The 17,101-nt window shown below is 39.7% G+C and overlaps 3 protein-coding genes across 5 annotated transcripts; all 3 read right to left on the reverse strand.

Moving 5' to 3' along the window:
• Window positions 1-1,139: 1,139 nt before the first annotated feature.
• Window positions 1,140-4,331, reverse strand: LOC126791473 (potassium transporter 5-like). 2 transcript variants are annotated; one of them, XM_050517932.1, is made up of 8 exons: window positions 4,206-4,331; window positions 3,654-3,876; window positions 3,329-3,577; window positions 3,189-3,239; window positions 2,771-3,031; window positions 2,610-2,662; window positions 2,407-2,521; window positions 1,140-2,257 (listed from the first exon to the last, which is right to left on the reverse strand). In XM_050517932.1, the coding sequence occupies exons 1-8, from the start codon at window positions 4,329-4,331 to the stop codon at window positions 1,140-1,142; spliced, it is 2,196 nt and encodes a 731-aa protein (XP_050373889.1). The 2 variants fall into 2 exon arrangements, with proteins under 2 accessions (XP_050373889.1, XP_050373890.1); XM_050517933.1 differs by having other exon boundaries at window positions 3,654-3,871; window positions 4,198-4,274.
• A 6,333-nt stretch (window positions 4,332-10,664) lies between these two features.
• LOC126791925 (uncharacterized) lies at window positions 10,665-11,456 on the reverse strand. The gene is made up of 3 exons (XM_050518424.1): window positions 11,322-11,456; window positions 10,913-11,197; window positions 10,665-10,782 (listed from the first exon to the last, which is right to left on the reverse strand). The coding sequence occupies exons 1-3, from the start codon at window positions 11,393-11,395 to the stop codon at window positions 10,728-10,730; spliced, it is 414 nt and encodes a 137-aa protein (XP_050374381.1). The 5' UTR covers window positions 11,396-11,456; the 3' UTR covers window positions 10,665-10,727.
• A 666-nt stretch (window positions 11,457-12,122) lies between these two features.
• LOC126791531 (U-box domain-containing protein 44-like) lies at window positions 12,123-16,958 on the reverse strand. Of its 2 annotated transcripts, none has more exons than XM_050517991.1 (4): window positions 16,291-16,958; window positions 14,516-15,746; window positions 14,125-14,422; window positions 12,123-14,038 (listed from the first exon to the last, which is right to left on the reverse strand). In XM_050517991.1, the coding sequence occupies exons 2-4, from the start codon at window positions 15,740-15,742 to the stop codon at window positions 12,477-12,479; spliced, it is 3,087 nt and encodes a 1,028-aa protein (XP_050373948.1). In that variant the 5' UTR covers window positions 15,743-15,746; window positions 16,291-16,958; the 3' UTR covers window positions 12,123-12,476. The 2 variants fall into 2 exon arrangements, with proteins under 2 accessions (XP_050373948.1, XP_050373947.1); XM_050517990.1 differs by having other exon boundaries at window positions 14,516-15,836; window positions 16,291-16,957.
• Between the last annotated feature and the right edge of the window lie 143 nt (window positions 16,959-17,101).

The raw sequence follows: 17,101 nt of genomic DNA on the forward strand, positions 1-17,101 counted from the left end.
TGTCTCAACTTAGTCACCTCACATGTGTTGGGTTTTAATCACAAAAAGCCTCGGTACAATTGGTTATTATCCACCCACTTATAATCTCTATTTTATTTGTCACTTCTTAGATGTGGGATCTCTCCTCTCCAACAAGCCCCCTCACGTGCAACCTAATTTTTATGTCTGCACGTGACAGATTAACATCCCACACATTGGGACGAAATAAATCAAGGTCCAGTAACCAACGACACTTTGTGACCATCCAATCGGAAAACCTTCCGATGACATGATAATGACACCCATCATGGCCCATGACAAAGTGGCACCAAACTCGAGCCCACGAAAGATTGGAGGCGCGACTGGAGAGTGAGCTGCTCTGATACCATGTTAAACAGCGACAAGTGTAGCTCATGGACCAACTGTACCGATATTGTCTCAACTTAGCCACCTCACATGTGTTGGGTTTTAATCACAAAAAGCGTTGATACAATTGGTTATTATCACCCACTTATAATCTCTATTGTATTTGTCACTTCTTAGATGTGTCATCTCTCATCTCCAACAAAATTCACTTAATTATTCTAGCTAGTTGACAAACAATCAGATTATGTAGTTGATTAGTACTAGGATTTTGGATTCTTCTGTATTGTCAAATTAATGAGAGCATCAAAGTCAGTGTCACTCACCTATGTTTGGGGATGGGAAATCTAAAATCGGAGAAAGTCTAAGATGGAGCGGCGGCCTACTCAAAATATCCAGATGAATTAAAATGTGGCCGGATGACTAATCCATATAACACCAGAGTTCTAATTAAAATCAGGTTGATCCGAAAACTGATCGATCAAATACATGTGCATTGTCTCACTTAGAGTTTACTTCACTTCTTTTTTGATTAAACAAAGGATCAATAGGCCAAAGTTAATTTAGGTTAAAAGTCGATCTGCAACTGCAAAAGATGAGAGAAAACTGACTTGAGGAGTATATGTATCCTGAACACTAAAGTCTTTTATTCGAGCCAAAAACGATGGTAATACGTACGACTACACCAGATGAAGGAAGACAAGGACATTAAAGCCTGAAAGGAACTAGGTAGCATTTTATTACCATGCTGAGACGGTAGAATAACGTAAGGACCATGCTCAGATTAACTAACACTATTATATGTCATAGGTCATTCCAACCATAAGAAGCTTGGTTCGTGGGATGGACATGATCTTGCCACTCTGCCTAGAGTTCTTCCTCAAGAAATCGTAGATGTAGTTGACAACAATTCTCTTGAACCAACTCGACTTCTCTTCTGCCACTATTTGTGCCTCTCCCATCATATAAACAACCCCTTTGTCCATCGCTTCTTGAACGAATTGTATTTCCTCCTCATAACTACTTGAAGAATTTCCTTCGCTCGTCACATGTTTCATTCTAATGTACTCCTTCAAATTGTCCACCAGCTGCCGCTCGAACTCTCCCGGCCCCTCTACCAAGTCATTGTAGCCATACCGAGCCACGCAACGGAACATTCTGTATTCCTTCGGTTCCAACTGTCGGAAAATGAACCTCTCCTCCGCTAGAACTTTGCTGACCGGGAGCGACTTGATGTTCACTATAACCACAACAGAGTGCACTGAAGGTATGTTGGAAATAAAGTGAGAAAATATGGGAGGAATGCCCTGCACAAGATCCGAATACAAGAGCCCCATTCCAGGGAGGCGATGTATGTCGGGGTTTGAGGCCAGTTGCTTCACGTATTCGGTAGAGACTTTATTCTTGACCTCAAACATGTAACTTTGTTTGTGCACGTAATGCCAGGTTGCCATGATTACCATGAGGACCGCAGCGAAGAACAAAGGCAAGTAACCACCTTCGACGAATTTGAAGAGGACCGAAGATAGGTAAACCCCTTCGATTGCAATGAACACCACGAAAAAGATGGCAATCAGAAAGATGCTGGTCTTCCATATGACTAACATGATTAGAGTGATCATAGACGTCGTGATGCACATGACACTGACCACCGCAATTCCGTAAGCATTGCCAATTTTCTCAGTGGTTTCGAAACCGGCGGTGATGATCACGCAGGCTATCATGAGTATGTAGTTGATCTCAGGAATATAGACTTGGCCCTCATTCTTGGCAGAGGTGTGAACAATCTTGACTCTAGGGAAGCAACCCATGCCTAAGGACTGTGCAATGATTGAGAATGCTCCAGTGATCAAAGCTTGGCTCGCAATGATGGCAGCAAGTACGGCTACGACAAATGTTGGCCAGTATATAGGTCCTGCATGTAAAATAAATTGTCGATATTACTAGTGGAACTAATAATCAAACAACATTTTCATACTACCAGTACACCCAACTTATATATCACACGAGTGCTAAACTGCTATTAGACAGTCTGATGAGAAAAATTGTTGACTTAAATCTCACTTGGTATTGAGGCGTAGAAAGTGGTGGCCACATCTTCTGGGTGCTTGCTGAGGTATGCCGATTGTCCGAGATAAGCGAAGAGTATAGTAGGAAACGTGAAGAAAGTGAAACTCACCTGTGCACAAGTGAAGAACAAATTAAAATTTCAATCTCTGAAATATGAATTATATATAAATGGTACTCGTGCAAGATTAGCAACTAACTTGGATTGCTCGGACACTGAAGTGACCCAGATCAGCAAACATAGCTTCAGTCCCTGGTCAAGTATTTCCCATGTAATGTCATTAATCACTCAAATATATAACCCTAATTAATTACATGAACTACAGATGGAGTTTCATGACGTCTAGAATCACTTAATTACCTGTGATGCAGAGAACTGCTCCGCCAAGGGAAATCCAAGCAGCTTTTCCATTTCTTTGGAAATATGTCACGATGTACCATGGATTGAAAGCTTTCAATACAGTAATGTCGTGTGTGAATAAGTTGTAAATTCCAGTCCCAGTCAGAAACAGAAACCACAACAAGATAATAGGAGCAAAAGTGAAGCCCACTTTATCAGTTCCAAACTGTTGAACGGCGAAAAGAAGGATCAAGATTGCTACAGAGATCCACACGACAGAACCTGATCATCATCCACCGATTTTTCTCATTTAATGCAAAATTAATTCAATAAACAAACACGAACTTATTGTCACAGTGGTTGGTATAACCCTAGATTTTTTTTGAGTTTGATTATTTGATCAATATAGCAATAGTGGTATGAAATGCATGAGATTTACTTTGGTCGAGTCCCTTGAACCCGCTCTGCAATCCGCTCACCGCTGAAAGAACTGCTCAGACACAATCATAATATCAACTCGAAAAACTGAAAAACATTTAATTTAAGTGATGCAAAGGAACTTAGCTTATGATCGATTACCTGAAATGCAAGGAGTAAGAACACCATCGCCGATTACCATGGACGTTCCGGTAATGGTGATTACAAAAAGTACATACTGGGCAAGTCTACTTGTCTCCAGCCTCTTCTTGATCGCTTGGCTTCGTTTCAACTCACTCGACGGTTTGTCCAGTTTGTAGTTGGATAGCTCCCTATCCTCTGGCTGGTTATTTGGAATTAAGCTTACTTTTGCATACCGGCAGATCAAAGAATACATTGCAAAGGTTCCACCTGCAGATAACCAATTAAGTAATACCTACAAAGAAATGAAAATCATGAATTTGAACCAACTTGATTGATTAATTACCTTCCCCATTGTCATTCGCCCACAAGACGATGAAGACGTATTTCACCATAGGCACGAACAAAATGGTATAAATGATGATAGACAACACCCCTAGAATGTCATCCTTTTCTTTAATACCATTTGGGAAAGTGCTCGAGTAAACATAGAGTGGAGAAGTCCCTATGTCCCCATACACAACCCCCAAACTTTGTATTGCTAAACTCAACGTGGTCGTCCAACTATGCTGCAAGAAAAGAAAAAAAAATCACCATTTCTACTCTCCCTATCAAAAAAACAGGTGATGATCAAGAATTATTTGTGAAAACTTAGGGGAAGGTTATCAAACAAATGGAATGTTATCAAACAAGGCTAGGGCTAAACTAGCTGTATATGCTATGATGTTCTTTACGACTAGATATGATCGTATCACGAACCTCACTGCTAAAGATGCATTTTCACAACTAGTATCAATATTCTCCAACAGATTAAGGGAGATACAAGTACCCACCAAAAACAGAAAAAAAACAAATAATGAGCAGCACATGATATATGTTGTTCTGGGTACGTACGTACCTTTGCTCTATGCGCATTAAACCCGGAAACTTTTCCGGCCTCGATATTGAGGGAGTCTACCCGGCGCATCTCTTCCATCTTATCTCCGGTCGCCACATCCTCCGTCCTTACTGATTTGTCTCCCATCAACCCCTTCTCTTGTCAACCAGTGTTTTTCACAGAAAGATCGATGAAGGCGTAATAAAATCAGAATGCCGTTTTCACCAATGATCCTGGTTTGGTTTTATAGGGGGGTGGGTAAGCATTGAGTGTACGTAGCAAGTATCTTATGATCTATGCGTTCACTCAGAGTTTTGTGCGTGTTGATCGAACTGTGTCAAACTGTCAATACTGCGTCCGAAAGTCTCTCCACCTCTAGTTTGGCTTTGAGGGAAGCCATGCCACAAACTCATATATGACTTTCCCACGACTTTTGTTGATCGCAGGTTTCTTTCTCACTAAAATAGTCTCTTGCCAAATTTGGACTCTAAGGTCTCTTCTTGCACAACTATGATACACGCACACCTTCCTCACTCCTCGGCATGCAGTTCCATTTGAGAAAACAAAAGACATAAAACTACACTAATGTTTGGCTAGCTATATTTGTTCTATTTTGTTGATGTAATTACCAGTACTATGGATTCTATAAATGTGAACGCGTGCATCTTCGAGATATTTTAATAAACAAACTTGCATCTTCGAGATAATTAACATATATGTCATGCAAGTGAAACGTTTGCTGATCAAGAGCAATTAATAAGATATCGAACTTGTTTGCCGAGAGTGGACAAAGTGTTCGCATCGCACAATGCCTTCCATTTATTCCATATATTTCGTGAAAGTACTAAGCTGCGATGCTTTGACAAATTATGGCATATAACCAAAAATTGGATATTTTGCCCGTATATTTTTCTGGTTAATTAAGTAACTTAACAAAAATAGTAATTTTAGAAAACACTCTATGGTCAAGCAGTGTGGTTCATATGGAGAAATACAAAAGCTAATTAAAAGCTTTAGTGGCCATCTTGCCAAACCCGAGCGATAGCCGGCACGTAAAATACTCAAATTAGCTCTCACCCTCATTAATTCAACTTTAATTTAATAGGCCATTGGGTCACATATCAGATAATAAGATGAAGTTCTAAGATTCCTCTTGATAGTTAGCAAAGAGGCTGAGAAAACATGTTTGTTTTATTCTTATAGACCTTCTATTTGATACCCATACAGCCTGTTGAGTCAGTCCCTCCTTAATTATTGAAGATGAGAAAACATGAGGTGAATTGTCATAAGAAAGCAAGAAACACTATTGCTTTGGTGACCAATTAATTGAAGAAGTTATTGCTAGATGATAAGAGTTGTAGAACGGAGCCGGAATTGTTAAATGATAAGAAACAAAGCTACAAACCTTACGGTGGGGGTGGCTGCAATTGTTGAATGTTAGAGAAATCATTCATTCATTATGGCAACATTGAGCATGTAACGACCCCAAAATTTCGAGCTTAAAAACTCAAAATTCTAAAGTCGTTAAACACAAAATAATCACAAATAAATCGAAATCATTAAAGTGTAACAGCGGATCAATTCTGAGTTCTCAATACAACTCAGACAACCAATTATTACAACCCAAATTTATAATCCATGCATAAAATGGAAATGTAATAATCCTCACAAATCACTCACAATCTCATAAATGAAATTACACAAATTCTCCCACACAAATCCACGTTAAAACCTCACCACAAGTAAGATACGAACGACTTCGAGCCTCTGTAGTCGTCACTCAACCTCCACTAATCAGCACCTGCGGAATTATCCCCTACACCATCGAATTGGTGCACCGGGATTGTAAACACAAACCTGGTAAGCTTATAGCTTGTATGAGTAAAATCAAAATATAATTCGCATATCAAAATATACGAAAGATCACAAAACAACAAATATAAATGCCCTCATGAGTCAATGGACAACCCATCTGGTTGACCCAAAGAAATATGAAATGAAACGCTCATGAGAAAATTAAGTAACCCTTCTGGTTACCCAATGCATTTATAATACGGGTACCAAGAACGCTGGTACACATCTGTTACCCCTCTCGTAATACACCGTTGATATTGGATAGCCACCCGCTATCCAACATCCAAAATAAACTGAGTACCCATGCGCAGGTAACCACCCGTTATCTCACATGCAGTACTAAGGCAGACAGACTAGAGCTCTAACTGTATCGTAACTTTCGCCCGGCCAAAGGCTAGGTTCCGATTTGCCAAACACGTACAATAATCTCACATCATATTGTACCAAAAATCAGGTCCGAAGACAATTCACATTTTAACAATCTCAATGTTAAAAATCACGTACAATAATCTCACATCATATTGTACAATTCAAATCGCATGCTCAATATAATCACAATAAAATCATAACAGTATATTATATAACAAACTATATATATTCGTACATATTTACCATTTATACAATATATATATAATCCATTATATCTTATACATGTCATATTTCACAACGCATGCTCAATACACAATCTTCCGTCATCAAAATGACCATTTCTAATGAATGAATAACAGTATATAATATAATGAACTATATATATATGCACTTATTACCATTATACAATATATATATATTCCACTAAATTGTATACATGTTGTAATTCATTATTAAATACTCTTGTAAAAATCTTGAATCACCGCGAGGGTAGATTCGTAAATATGTGAGATTTTACTCACCTTATTGACTTGAGCGTAATTCCACAATTCCAGAAGATAATTCCTTTCCTCGAGTTAACGATCACCTTGAAAAAATAAGAAAAGAATTTAGAGTCGTTTCGTAAACCTTTAAATGCCGAAGCAGTAATAATCGGATACTGTTCAGCAATTTTCGGTTTTAAGAAGTTACTGTTCAGTGTTACTGTTCACGGTTACTGTACAAATATACCATTAATACGTATTTATGTACGTATAAATATTATATATGTATTTATGTACGTATAAATACTGTATACATATTTCTGTACGTATAAATATTATATATGTATTTCTGTACGTATAAATATTATATACGTATTTTTGTACGTATACGTACTGTTTAATGTAAATACAATCTCAGTAAATAAAATTTACTAAATTACCCTTTTACAAATTACTTTTTACATTTACTGAAAGTAATTTAAATTTACATTCACCGTAGGTAAAATTTAATTACATTTACCGTACGTAAATAAAAATTACATTTACATTTACCGTACACAGTAAATTACCAAAATACCCTTCTGTCAAAACTGTTCACACCGCCGCACGTGGCGGCGCGTGGGGCGCACGCGCCACCCGCCGGCAGGCTGCGCGTGGGGCTCACTCGCCGACGCCACCAACGGCGCGTGACACGCCACCGCCGCCCCAAATCTCTCCTTTTCTTCCTCCTCTTCCTCCCCACGGCCTCACGCCGCCCCTAGACCCTCCTACTTCCTCACACGCGCCGCCTAAGGCGGCGGTACCCCTCCATCCTCTCCAACCTCCGATCTCCACCAAAACATCACAACACCACACGAAAATTCAACAACAACATCTCATCAACAAACCTAGGCTATCCTCACCTCGATTGGAGCTCGAAAACCACCGGAGTTCGGCTTGACACGGCGGTGGAAAACGCAGAAACTTGGAGCTGTCCGTGGAGCTCCGGCGCGACTCGAGAGGGTGCGTCCTCCTTGGGGTTGCCTGCAGGGGTAGGTGCGGTGCCTCCTAGGCCGGCGGTGAGGGCCACGTTGCTCGGGAGGCGGCAGATCGATGGGCGTTTCAGAGGGAAGGGAGAGTCGGGAGAGAGAGTGAGAACCGAGGGAGAGAGAAAGGGGGAGGGAGGCGGAGAGAAGAGAGAGAGTGTGGGTTTCCTGTTATGGAAACCCTAAACACAATTATCCTATTTATACTAGTTTCTAAATCGGAAACTAACTTCCGACATTAATAACTTTTACGTATGACGTCCGATTCGAACGCGTCACATACTCACGAACTCGTATCGACGAGCTCTACAACTTTCATGAAGGAAGTTTTCGCAAACGGGCGACGGAATAAAAGTCGATAAATTCGCTCGGAAACGTAACGTTTTCTTATTAAACGTTCTCGAAACGTTTCCGTTTCCGTTTCGTAAAGTTTGCAAACAAACAATTTCATTTTAATTGAATTTCATAACTTTATAGAATTCAATTCAATTCAAAAATCGTTTTAAAAAATCTAGGGTTATTACAGAGCATGAAACAATAAAGAGAAAAACTTGACTTTTTTTTAAGGCAGGTTACGTGCATGGTGTGTGCATGGAGCCAATTTCCCATATAAAGGCATTAGACACAACAACAAAGACATCTGATTACAAGCATCTGAACTTGGCTCTGATATCAAGACATAGACATCCAAACTAGAGAGTTCGTGATAGCAGTAGTGAGATCCTCACTTGAGAAATTGAGAAAAAGAGTATATCAATTAAGTGAGAAGAAGATTCCTTTTTAGAGAGATATATATACTGTGCGTGTAAACATAGAACAAACATGCAGTAGTGTACGCAGTTGTGATTTACAAGAACGAATCGATGTGGGATAAATATGTTTTGATACATATCTAAATATCGACTCTCTTCACACCGTCATTCAAGAGAAGCAAGAAATTTGCAGATGAGAGAATATAATTCGTGTCGTCGTCTACAGATCGAAGGAGATGGATGCCAAGATCAGAAATCTGGGTGGCCACTGGTCAAAACGATTTTTGTGTTTGTTTTTTGTATATTCTGCAAATTTTTTCCAGTCATCTTTTGCCGAATTTTTCATGGCAGAAGGAATTTTTCCGTCTTCTTCTGTCGAATTATTTCAGGCAGAAGGAATTTTTTTTCCAGAAATTAGGGTTTTTTTTTCACTAGTCAACCCGATTTATGTGGTTTTTTTTCTTCTTTTTTTCTACAAAATTTTTTCGGCATATATATCATTTGAGGAGATACAAAATTCTTTTCTTATATATAGGCATTACATTGAGTATCCTATAAATTTAGGGATTATATATCATTTCTTAACTAGACTAACCTATACTAATTAGGATAAGATACACCGGAAGATTACAGAGAATAATTCTCATACAACAGCTATGGATATATATATATATATATATGCTGCGGAGGTCTTTACCAATAGTTTTAGTGCGGATTTCCATTTTTGCACCACTTTTCGATCTAATTTTTTTATTTACACTGTCTAGTATCTAGATAATATTGTGTAGATCATTTATGCAAAATTTCAGCCAATTTGGTAATCGTTAAAGCCCTTGAAATTGTGTTTTTTTTGTTAAAAATTAACGGTTCATGTTAACAGAATACATTCTGTCTATTTGTTTTATTTTTATTTTGAGGGTCTTAATTATCACCAAATTGACTGAAATTTTGCATAGATGATCTATACAGTATTATCTAGATACTAGACTGTGGAGATTAAAACATTCGATCGAAAAATGGTGCAAAAATGAAAATTTGGACTAAAGGACCTCCGCACCTGAGAACATCTGAATATATATGTGTGTACTTTGCTCTCGAGAGCATCCTTATTCCTTTACGTGAAGAAGTTGATCTATTTATTGATTTTATTCAAGGAACTAAATAATGATCAACCTGCTTCTTAATTCCAACAACCGTACGCTATTCCACTGCCTCAGCCCAATCGAACCAAAGCCTCTTGACGTCGCTGCATGCAAGCTCGCACAACCCAGAACGGTGGCTAACTAGAGACGACGTCGATGTCTTCCAGCGCCACCGATCATGCCATAGCGCCGATCTTCAAGGCCAGAAACCCAGCTTGGCATCATCCAGCCCAGAAACCGATGACCCTCCTTTGAGCCTCTCAGATGCTAGCAGCGCCTCAAGCACGCTCGCCCCGGTTCTGGGGTCCGACCCGTGTCGGCCTTTAAGATCTGACCGATTGAGCTCGAGAGAATTTTTTACCTCACGGTAAATTGGTAAAATATGGGTATGGTAATTTTTCCCCAGGTAAATAAATTACCGTCACAGATACAGTAATTGTATTTTAATTTTATTGTTTTTATTTATGTGATGAATTTAAACTAACCATATGTTTTTATTTTGGTGAAATTTATCACATGACGATACGAAATCGAACGGAGAGTTACTTCACGAATGAATGTCTTGGACTATTGTTGAGTGATGTCGAAAGATCAAGCACATGGTTGTAATTAGAATAAGAATTTAATGGTGCTTCTGTATTATTATGTTGATTAATTGCAAACCATGCATGGATATATAGCAAAATTGAACTAAGGCTCTCGACCCTGATATCATTGTATTGATCAGAGAGGCCTCGCGATCGTGACGATCATGACATACAAATTTATACATATCAAACATAAAACTATGGACAAAGGAAAACCAATCAATGGAAATGCTCTTTACAAATAACTTCCATCATAATTATTCTTTTGGCTCCGAGATTCGAGAAACGAAGACGTATAAGCAGATCGTTCAGACATATGGACGGACGAATGACTAGTGACGGCTTGGCTCCACCCCAACGGACTTGAGCGTCTCCGCCTTGCGTGGCCTGCAAGCATCAACCAACACTCTCCATTTCAAGCTTATGAAATACCCGAAAATAATAAATGTACGTAAACACATTCAGATATTCTACTAATTCTAGTCGTAGAATTGAGGTAGCTGAGAGATGGACGTACGCAGTAAAAGGGTTAGGGCGGGAAGGGTCGTGGACGGCGTTTCTGTCGTCCTGCACATGAGCGACTTTCCTGAAGAAAGACTTATTGATGAACTTATCAGCAGAGCCGATGACGGCATCGGGATCGTCCACCTCCGGTAGCGATTCCCTCTTACTCTTGCGTAAGCTCACCGCGGGGGCATGCACCAGTTGTTGTTTTGCACTGTGAATTGCAAATCCCACCACAAGCGCCACAAATGCCCCCACAGCGTAAATGGGTACATGGTCGGCGTTCCAATAGGCAGCCCTATACACCATTTTTTCTTTTTAGTATTTTTTTTTCTCAAATCAATATATATAACTAGATCTATCATCTATGTATCATGAATACGTATATAATATATATCTACGTATTTGATGAGGTAGAATACCTTTTTTCCACTTTGTCAAGTACTTTTTCTTGTTTAGCTGATAGAGCAGAAATAGGTACAGTTGCTGGCTTCATCTTTGGGATGGATGAGGTTGCAAACGACCGGTTCTCTCCCAATTGGGTCAGCACTGATCTGCAGCGGTTCTGCATGCATCAACAGATGCATCATTTCGGCAATCAGAAAAAAAAAACGTAACAAACAAAGTTGATACAAGGAAATGCATTTTATAGATTTGATGGAAGGAAATTACCGCTAATCTTGAAGCCATTTTTCTTTGAGTGCTATTAGAAAGGATAATGCTTCGAGTTAAATGTCTTCCAAGATCGGTGAATCTGCTTTCGGTGTACTTATATAAGAATCCGGTAGGCTTTTTCGTGGCTCTTGTTTCACCAAATAATGGTCAATAGCCAAATCCAATCCTAGGTATATATATATATATATATATATATATATATATATATATATATATAATTGAACGTTTCATTGCCATTTGCTCCTCATGTACGTAACTACGTACTTACAAATATAGCAAGGTTTCTCAGGTCACCCTTGTCCCGTCAATTCCTAATAACTTGTACAGCCTCTCGATTTCCATCTCTAAGTTGCCTATAATCTTACTGGTATCATATCCTTACCTCAGGGAACACAATTTTGTAGAGTTATGCATCTCCTCAAAAGATTTACACACTATATTACAGTTAGCTAAAGGCAGAATTCCCCCTATATAGAACAGAAAATTTATGGTCATGAGTAATAATAAGAGACATGAATGACAAGATAGTAAGCTAGACAGAGTAAACGTAATGAATGAAACTGTATTCAGAAGTATGAGAAATTACACTAGCTATAAGCTATTTCTATCGCAAGTCGTGCCTTTTCAAAATATAAGGCTGAAGTCTAGCATCACAATTGCTATGTTCTTTTATTATTCTATACTTGAGTAGATCTGCACACCAGGTGCAGCTTCTGCACAAGATAAAAATGGCGAAAGAATGGCGTAAGAATCAAATTGATGGTATTTTACACGTATCTACAATCTGTCCCCAACTGCTCTGTTTGCGGCTAGAAGCTTGCATTATCACATATTTTCCCATTATGATTTCCTTGGTGCCGGAGGAAGCTCTTCCTCTATCATCAACCATGTTAACTAGGAGATTAGAAGTATGACGATTGCTCTGGGATGATCCCCATCTGTCTAAGTGTCAAAGCTGCTTTTTTCTTAAGGTCCGCATCACTGAGAAATTGGATAAGGATCCTCTCAAACTTCTGCATTACCGGTACACTGATCTTCGTATGTAACATGATCTTCTGAAAGAGGTCTAAGGCTTTGGTTTTGGCAGATACAGACCCCTTGTCCAAGACATGTAGAATGGCTGCTACACCCTGGCTGTCCACAATCGCAGCAGTTGATTGTGATCGTGTGCTGTGATCAATTAGCATTGCATCAAGTGCTATTAGAGCTGCCTCTGCCACACCCGACTCTGTGTCACTCAGACTGATCACAAGTGGCCTCACTGCATCAGCCTTGACCAGGCAGAAGGCATCTCTTGGTGAACAAGCATCACCGTGAACAGGACATGAACTGAAATTATGTGATGATGCAGAACAGCACCACATACTGGATACATGCTTGAGAAAGAAGGGCATGGCGGGCCTGGTTTGTTGTGCCATGATGGTTTCGGAGAATGACCGGCTGGTAGAAAGAGATAGATGAGCAAGTGCAGTTGCTGTCCTCCGCTTGGCTACTGGGCTGCCCCATGTCAGCACACGAACTAGAGATGGGTACAGTTCAAGCTTTCCCAATTGCCTCTGAAGTTCAGGTTTAGAGGGTTCTGTGTAGCGTAACAGGGCTGCTAGAGCATTCTCCAGTAGAGATGTGCTGTGGTCGGAAGATCCCATGTTCCCACTAATATCGTCATCCATGCTGCAAAGTACACCACAAATGGCTTTCAGTGCATCAGATTTTTGGAGTATCTCATCAATGCTAATATCATCCCGAGGAAGCTGACTGATAATTCCTGCAGCAGCAGTCCTTTCTTCGGTATCTGGTGAATTAATGAGGATGGTTGCTAGGTTGGTAATGGCTGCTTCTTTTTCAGGGGACGTTGGCAGTGGAACTCCTTCAGGATGACCTTCGGATATGCAGTATATAAGTTTCATTGTCCACCTTCTCACCTCAGGTTGGTTGCTGTAAATGGATGAAAAGAGTTGAGACATTGCATCTTTGTCTGTTCGTATCAACTCACGGGCTATCTCTGATTTAGAGCTCAGCTCAACCAGCAGGTGTAAAAACTGAATCTTGGTTTGATCTTCAACACTGGTTAAAAACTCCAACAGTAGGCTAACATTGTGCTTGGATTGCAGTTCTTGCAAGCCCTGATACTTTGGTCGCTCAAATTGCTCACTATCTCCAATTAGTTTAGCAAGAATCTCTGCAGCTCCTTGTTTATATTGTGGATCAAACCTGTTAAATGAGATTAGACCAAGCAAATGTGGTATAGTGACAGCGTCTTCCAGAAGGCATTCTACAATCTTGTGGTGCGCTACAAGTTTCTTGATACATTTTAGGCAAGCCGATTTGGATGCTGGGGAGCTGGAACCGAGCATCTGAATTAGATTGTGGATGAATTGAGGTTCTCTTAAGTCATCAATGTTATTTTCCTTCAGTTGCATGTTTACTAAGGCTGCAGCCATCAGTGTTTTGGTCTCTCCAGCTGCTGCAAAATGAGACAAAAGGGGATTAATATGTGTGCAAGAGTAGAAAGGTATATAAGCTGTGATTGACATCAAGCATATCATTTACCATCAATGAAGCGAGCTACGAAAGGTTGGAAGTGTCCTGCTTCAGCCATCTTGACAACAAAATGGATGTTGGAGGAGAGGTTCTGCAGCACCTTACTAGCTTTTTGAGACACGTCTGGGTTATCTATATTGAGTAAAGAGACCACAAGCGGAATACAATCTTTTGTACCTCCAATCTTTTCTGCGAAGCTTTCCTTTTCAGACAACTCAAACAAGACAGCGAGGGCATGGCATTCATTTCCATTTTTACAGATATGCTTCACTATTCTGCGAATACCTCCTGCTATGACAATAGCTTTCTGAAAGATAAGGCACAAGACCACATACATTCAGAATATATTAAACAATGAAATGGAATTGGGTTAAGCAACAAGACATTTTTTTTATGTTACCTTTTGATCATCATTGTATTTGGCTAGATAATATAGGCATTTTAATGCTGCACCAGCATTTACCCTATCATCTTTTAAAATTACCACCAACTTTGTCGCAAGTCCTTCCTCGGCAGCTTTGGTTACATATCTGGGCCTTTCTAGAAAAAATGTGAGATCCTCCAAGGCCTTGTCCTGTTGTGATTGGTCACTGGATTTTATTCTAGGCAATGCAGCTTGGAATTTTAAGTCCATGTCTCTCTCATTCCATTCTTCTATAGAGTTTCGAAGTAAAAGGTTAGGAGTGAGGTCAAAAGATGAAAGCTCTTGTCTACAGGTGGGGCAGTTCCTCTCTCCCCGGCTGAAGTGTTCCAGAATTGCCTCCCTCTCAAAGCTGTGGCCACAATGAATTGCTACTGGATCAGTCATCAACTTGTTACACAATTGGCATATGAATGAACCAATCGGGTATAGCTGGTGGTGCGCGGAGGTTGTTTCCTCATCAACAGGCCTTGTAACAACTTCGGTACTGTAAAGGAACTCAATCAGTTGAGATAGCTGGAGGGCCTCTGCCTGCATTTTTTGTGCTTCCATCTCTTCTTTCTCTTGCTTCAGAAGTGCCAACTCATTTTGTACCAAGGATGTGCTTGGTCTTCCACCAACAGCTTCAGCAATTTTCACCAGGAGCTTTTTAGCATTCTCTCTGTTCATCGCATTTTCTGATATTGAACTTTCTATCTCTGAAGCAATTTTTTCTGTTGCAGCTGCTGACCTGAATTCCATTGATCCCAGATTGCTTATGATCTGGCTAGTCATATTATTCAAGTTCAGGGCAGTATCAAGATTGATCAGCTGAAATGTGGAGATAGTCTTGGCAATATCTTTAGCTAAATTCTCCATCTGCAAGAGAATAGAATGAGATTTAAGCAAGAGACGGAGGCGGCTTCCACATTTGTAATCCTTGATTATCTTGCTTGCTTTCTTCAATTGCTGGTTCAGTGCTGTCAATACAGCTCTTGTGGACTCTAAACCAAGTGCCTTTTCAACCTTCTGGGGATTTAAGCTGCTGAGGATGACATGTAGCTCAGAAATGCTCTTGGAGAACTCCAAAAAGCTGTCCTTTTCAAACAACAGATCCGTTGTTTCACCAACAAGCCCCATGGTCTGATACGCCACCTTATTCCATAATTCCTGTAGAACTGCAACTCCAACATCCCTTATTCCAATACTGAAGTCGAGTCCAGACATTTATCTAGTTCGTAATAGATTTATGATATCTATATTAGGTTCTCATTATTCCAACATCGCACCAGACAATTCTAATGGTAACAGACGAGCAATCCTACAAGTGTGAAGAAATATGCATAAGAAAGAGTAAATCTATATTGCACTAGATTGCTGTTGCATCAGTCTGTCTTTACCATATGGTCACTTAAACAAGGTATAAGATGCACAGTAAAATAATTATAATGACAGTTTGAATAGTTCTGGCTGTTGGGAAAACCCATAATCTGCTTAAAAACTAAAACAAGTCCATACCAAACGCTGATCTACACCAATAGTCTAATCTGCTTCTTATTACCTTACAGTTTTCTTTCTAGTCGATTTGTATGAACAAGTTCATATTTCCGTCATCCACACAATTCATGCCTTTCATCACAATTACCATTATTTAGATGATATAATTCATGCATGTATATTGAACATTCAATATCAGAAACGCCCTGGTTAAACAAAACCCAAAGTACTAACGCACAAAACTAAAAGAAAAACAAAGTTCCAAGTGAGTTCCTGACCTCAATTGTTGCCCAAATCTATCAAACTGGAAATTGATATTCCCAGTTGTATCTTTTCAATCCCTCCTCACAGCCTCTTTTTGAGTCCTCCACGAAGATGGAAGATTCTGATATCCAGGTTCCATCAACCAAACATCAAGAGAGCTAAGCTTTGGAACTCTGACAAGATAACAAGAAGGAATAGATAGCAAGTGAAACTAGAAACATCAAGTTGAAGACTTTAAATTCCTTATGGGTCCTTCTATTTTGTATTTATTATAGCCCCCCAATTGAAAATTCCTCACACGATAACAATCTGAGAAAAGCACCGAAATTTCACTTTCTTTTACTGAAACATTGCATACCCAGCAAGCTTAAACACTGGAGCTTTCATGTGTGGTAGCTGGGTCTTCAGTTGACTTGACCCCAGTACGAGTACATGTGTTATAACTGTTATCTTCTGAAGTAGTCAAAATAAGGTTGGGGCCTGCATCTGCTTAGAAATTTTCATGGGCAAGACTGGTTCCGATATTTCATTGTGATTAAAACTAAAATTTGTTTATGGGGGGCTGACTTACATTTTCCAATTGCCGTGTATGCGTCTCTGCGAAGGCAATGACGACGACGACGACGACTGCGACATGCCAACATCGGAACGCGTCGACGGCGACGTCATCAGCATCTCTCTGTTGGGACTTGGGAGTTTGAGAAAGAGAGGTTGCTGACTTGCTGTAACCAGTCCGTGTTTTACTATTGAGTTTTGATATGGACCTTTGACGCATTTGCCGGCCACACAAAATATAATCGCTCTGAATTGTCCCTAAACTTGGAA

Source organism: Argentina anserina, chromosome 4 (assembly GCF_933775445.1).
Source record: "Argentina anserina chromosome 4, drPotAnse1.1, whole genome shotgun sequence".
Taxonomy (NCBI): Eukaryota; Viridiplantae; Streptophyta; class Magnoliopsida; order Rosales; family Rosaceae; genus Argentina; species Argentina anserina.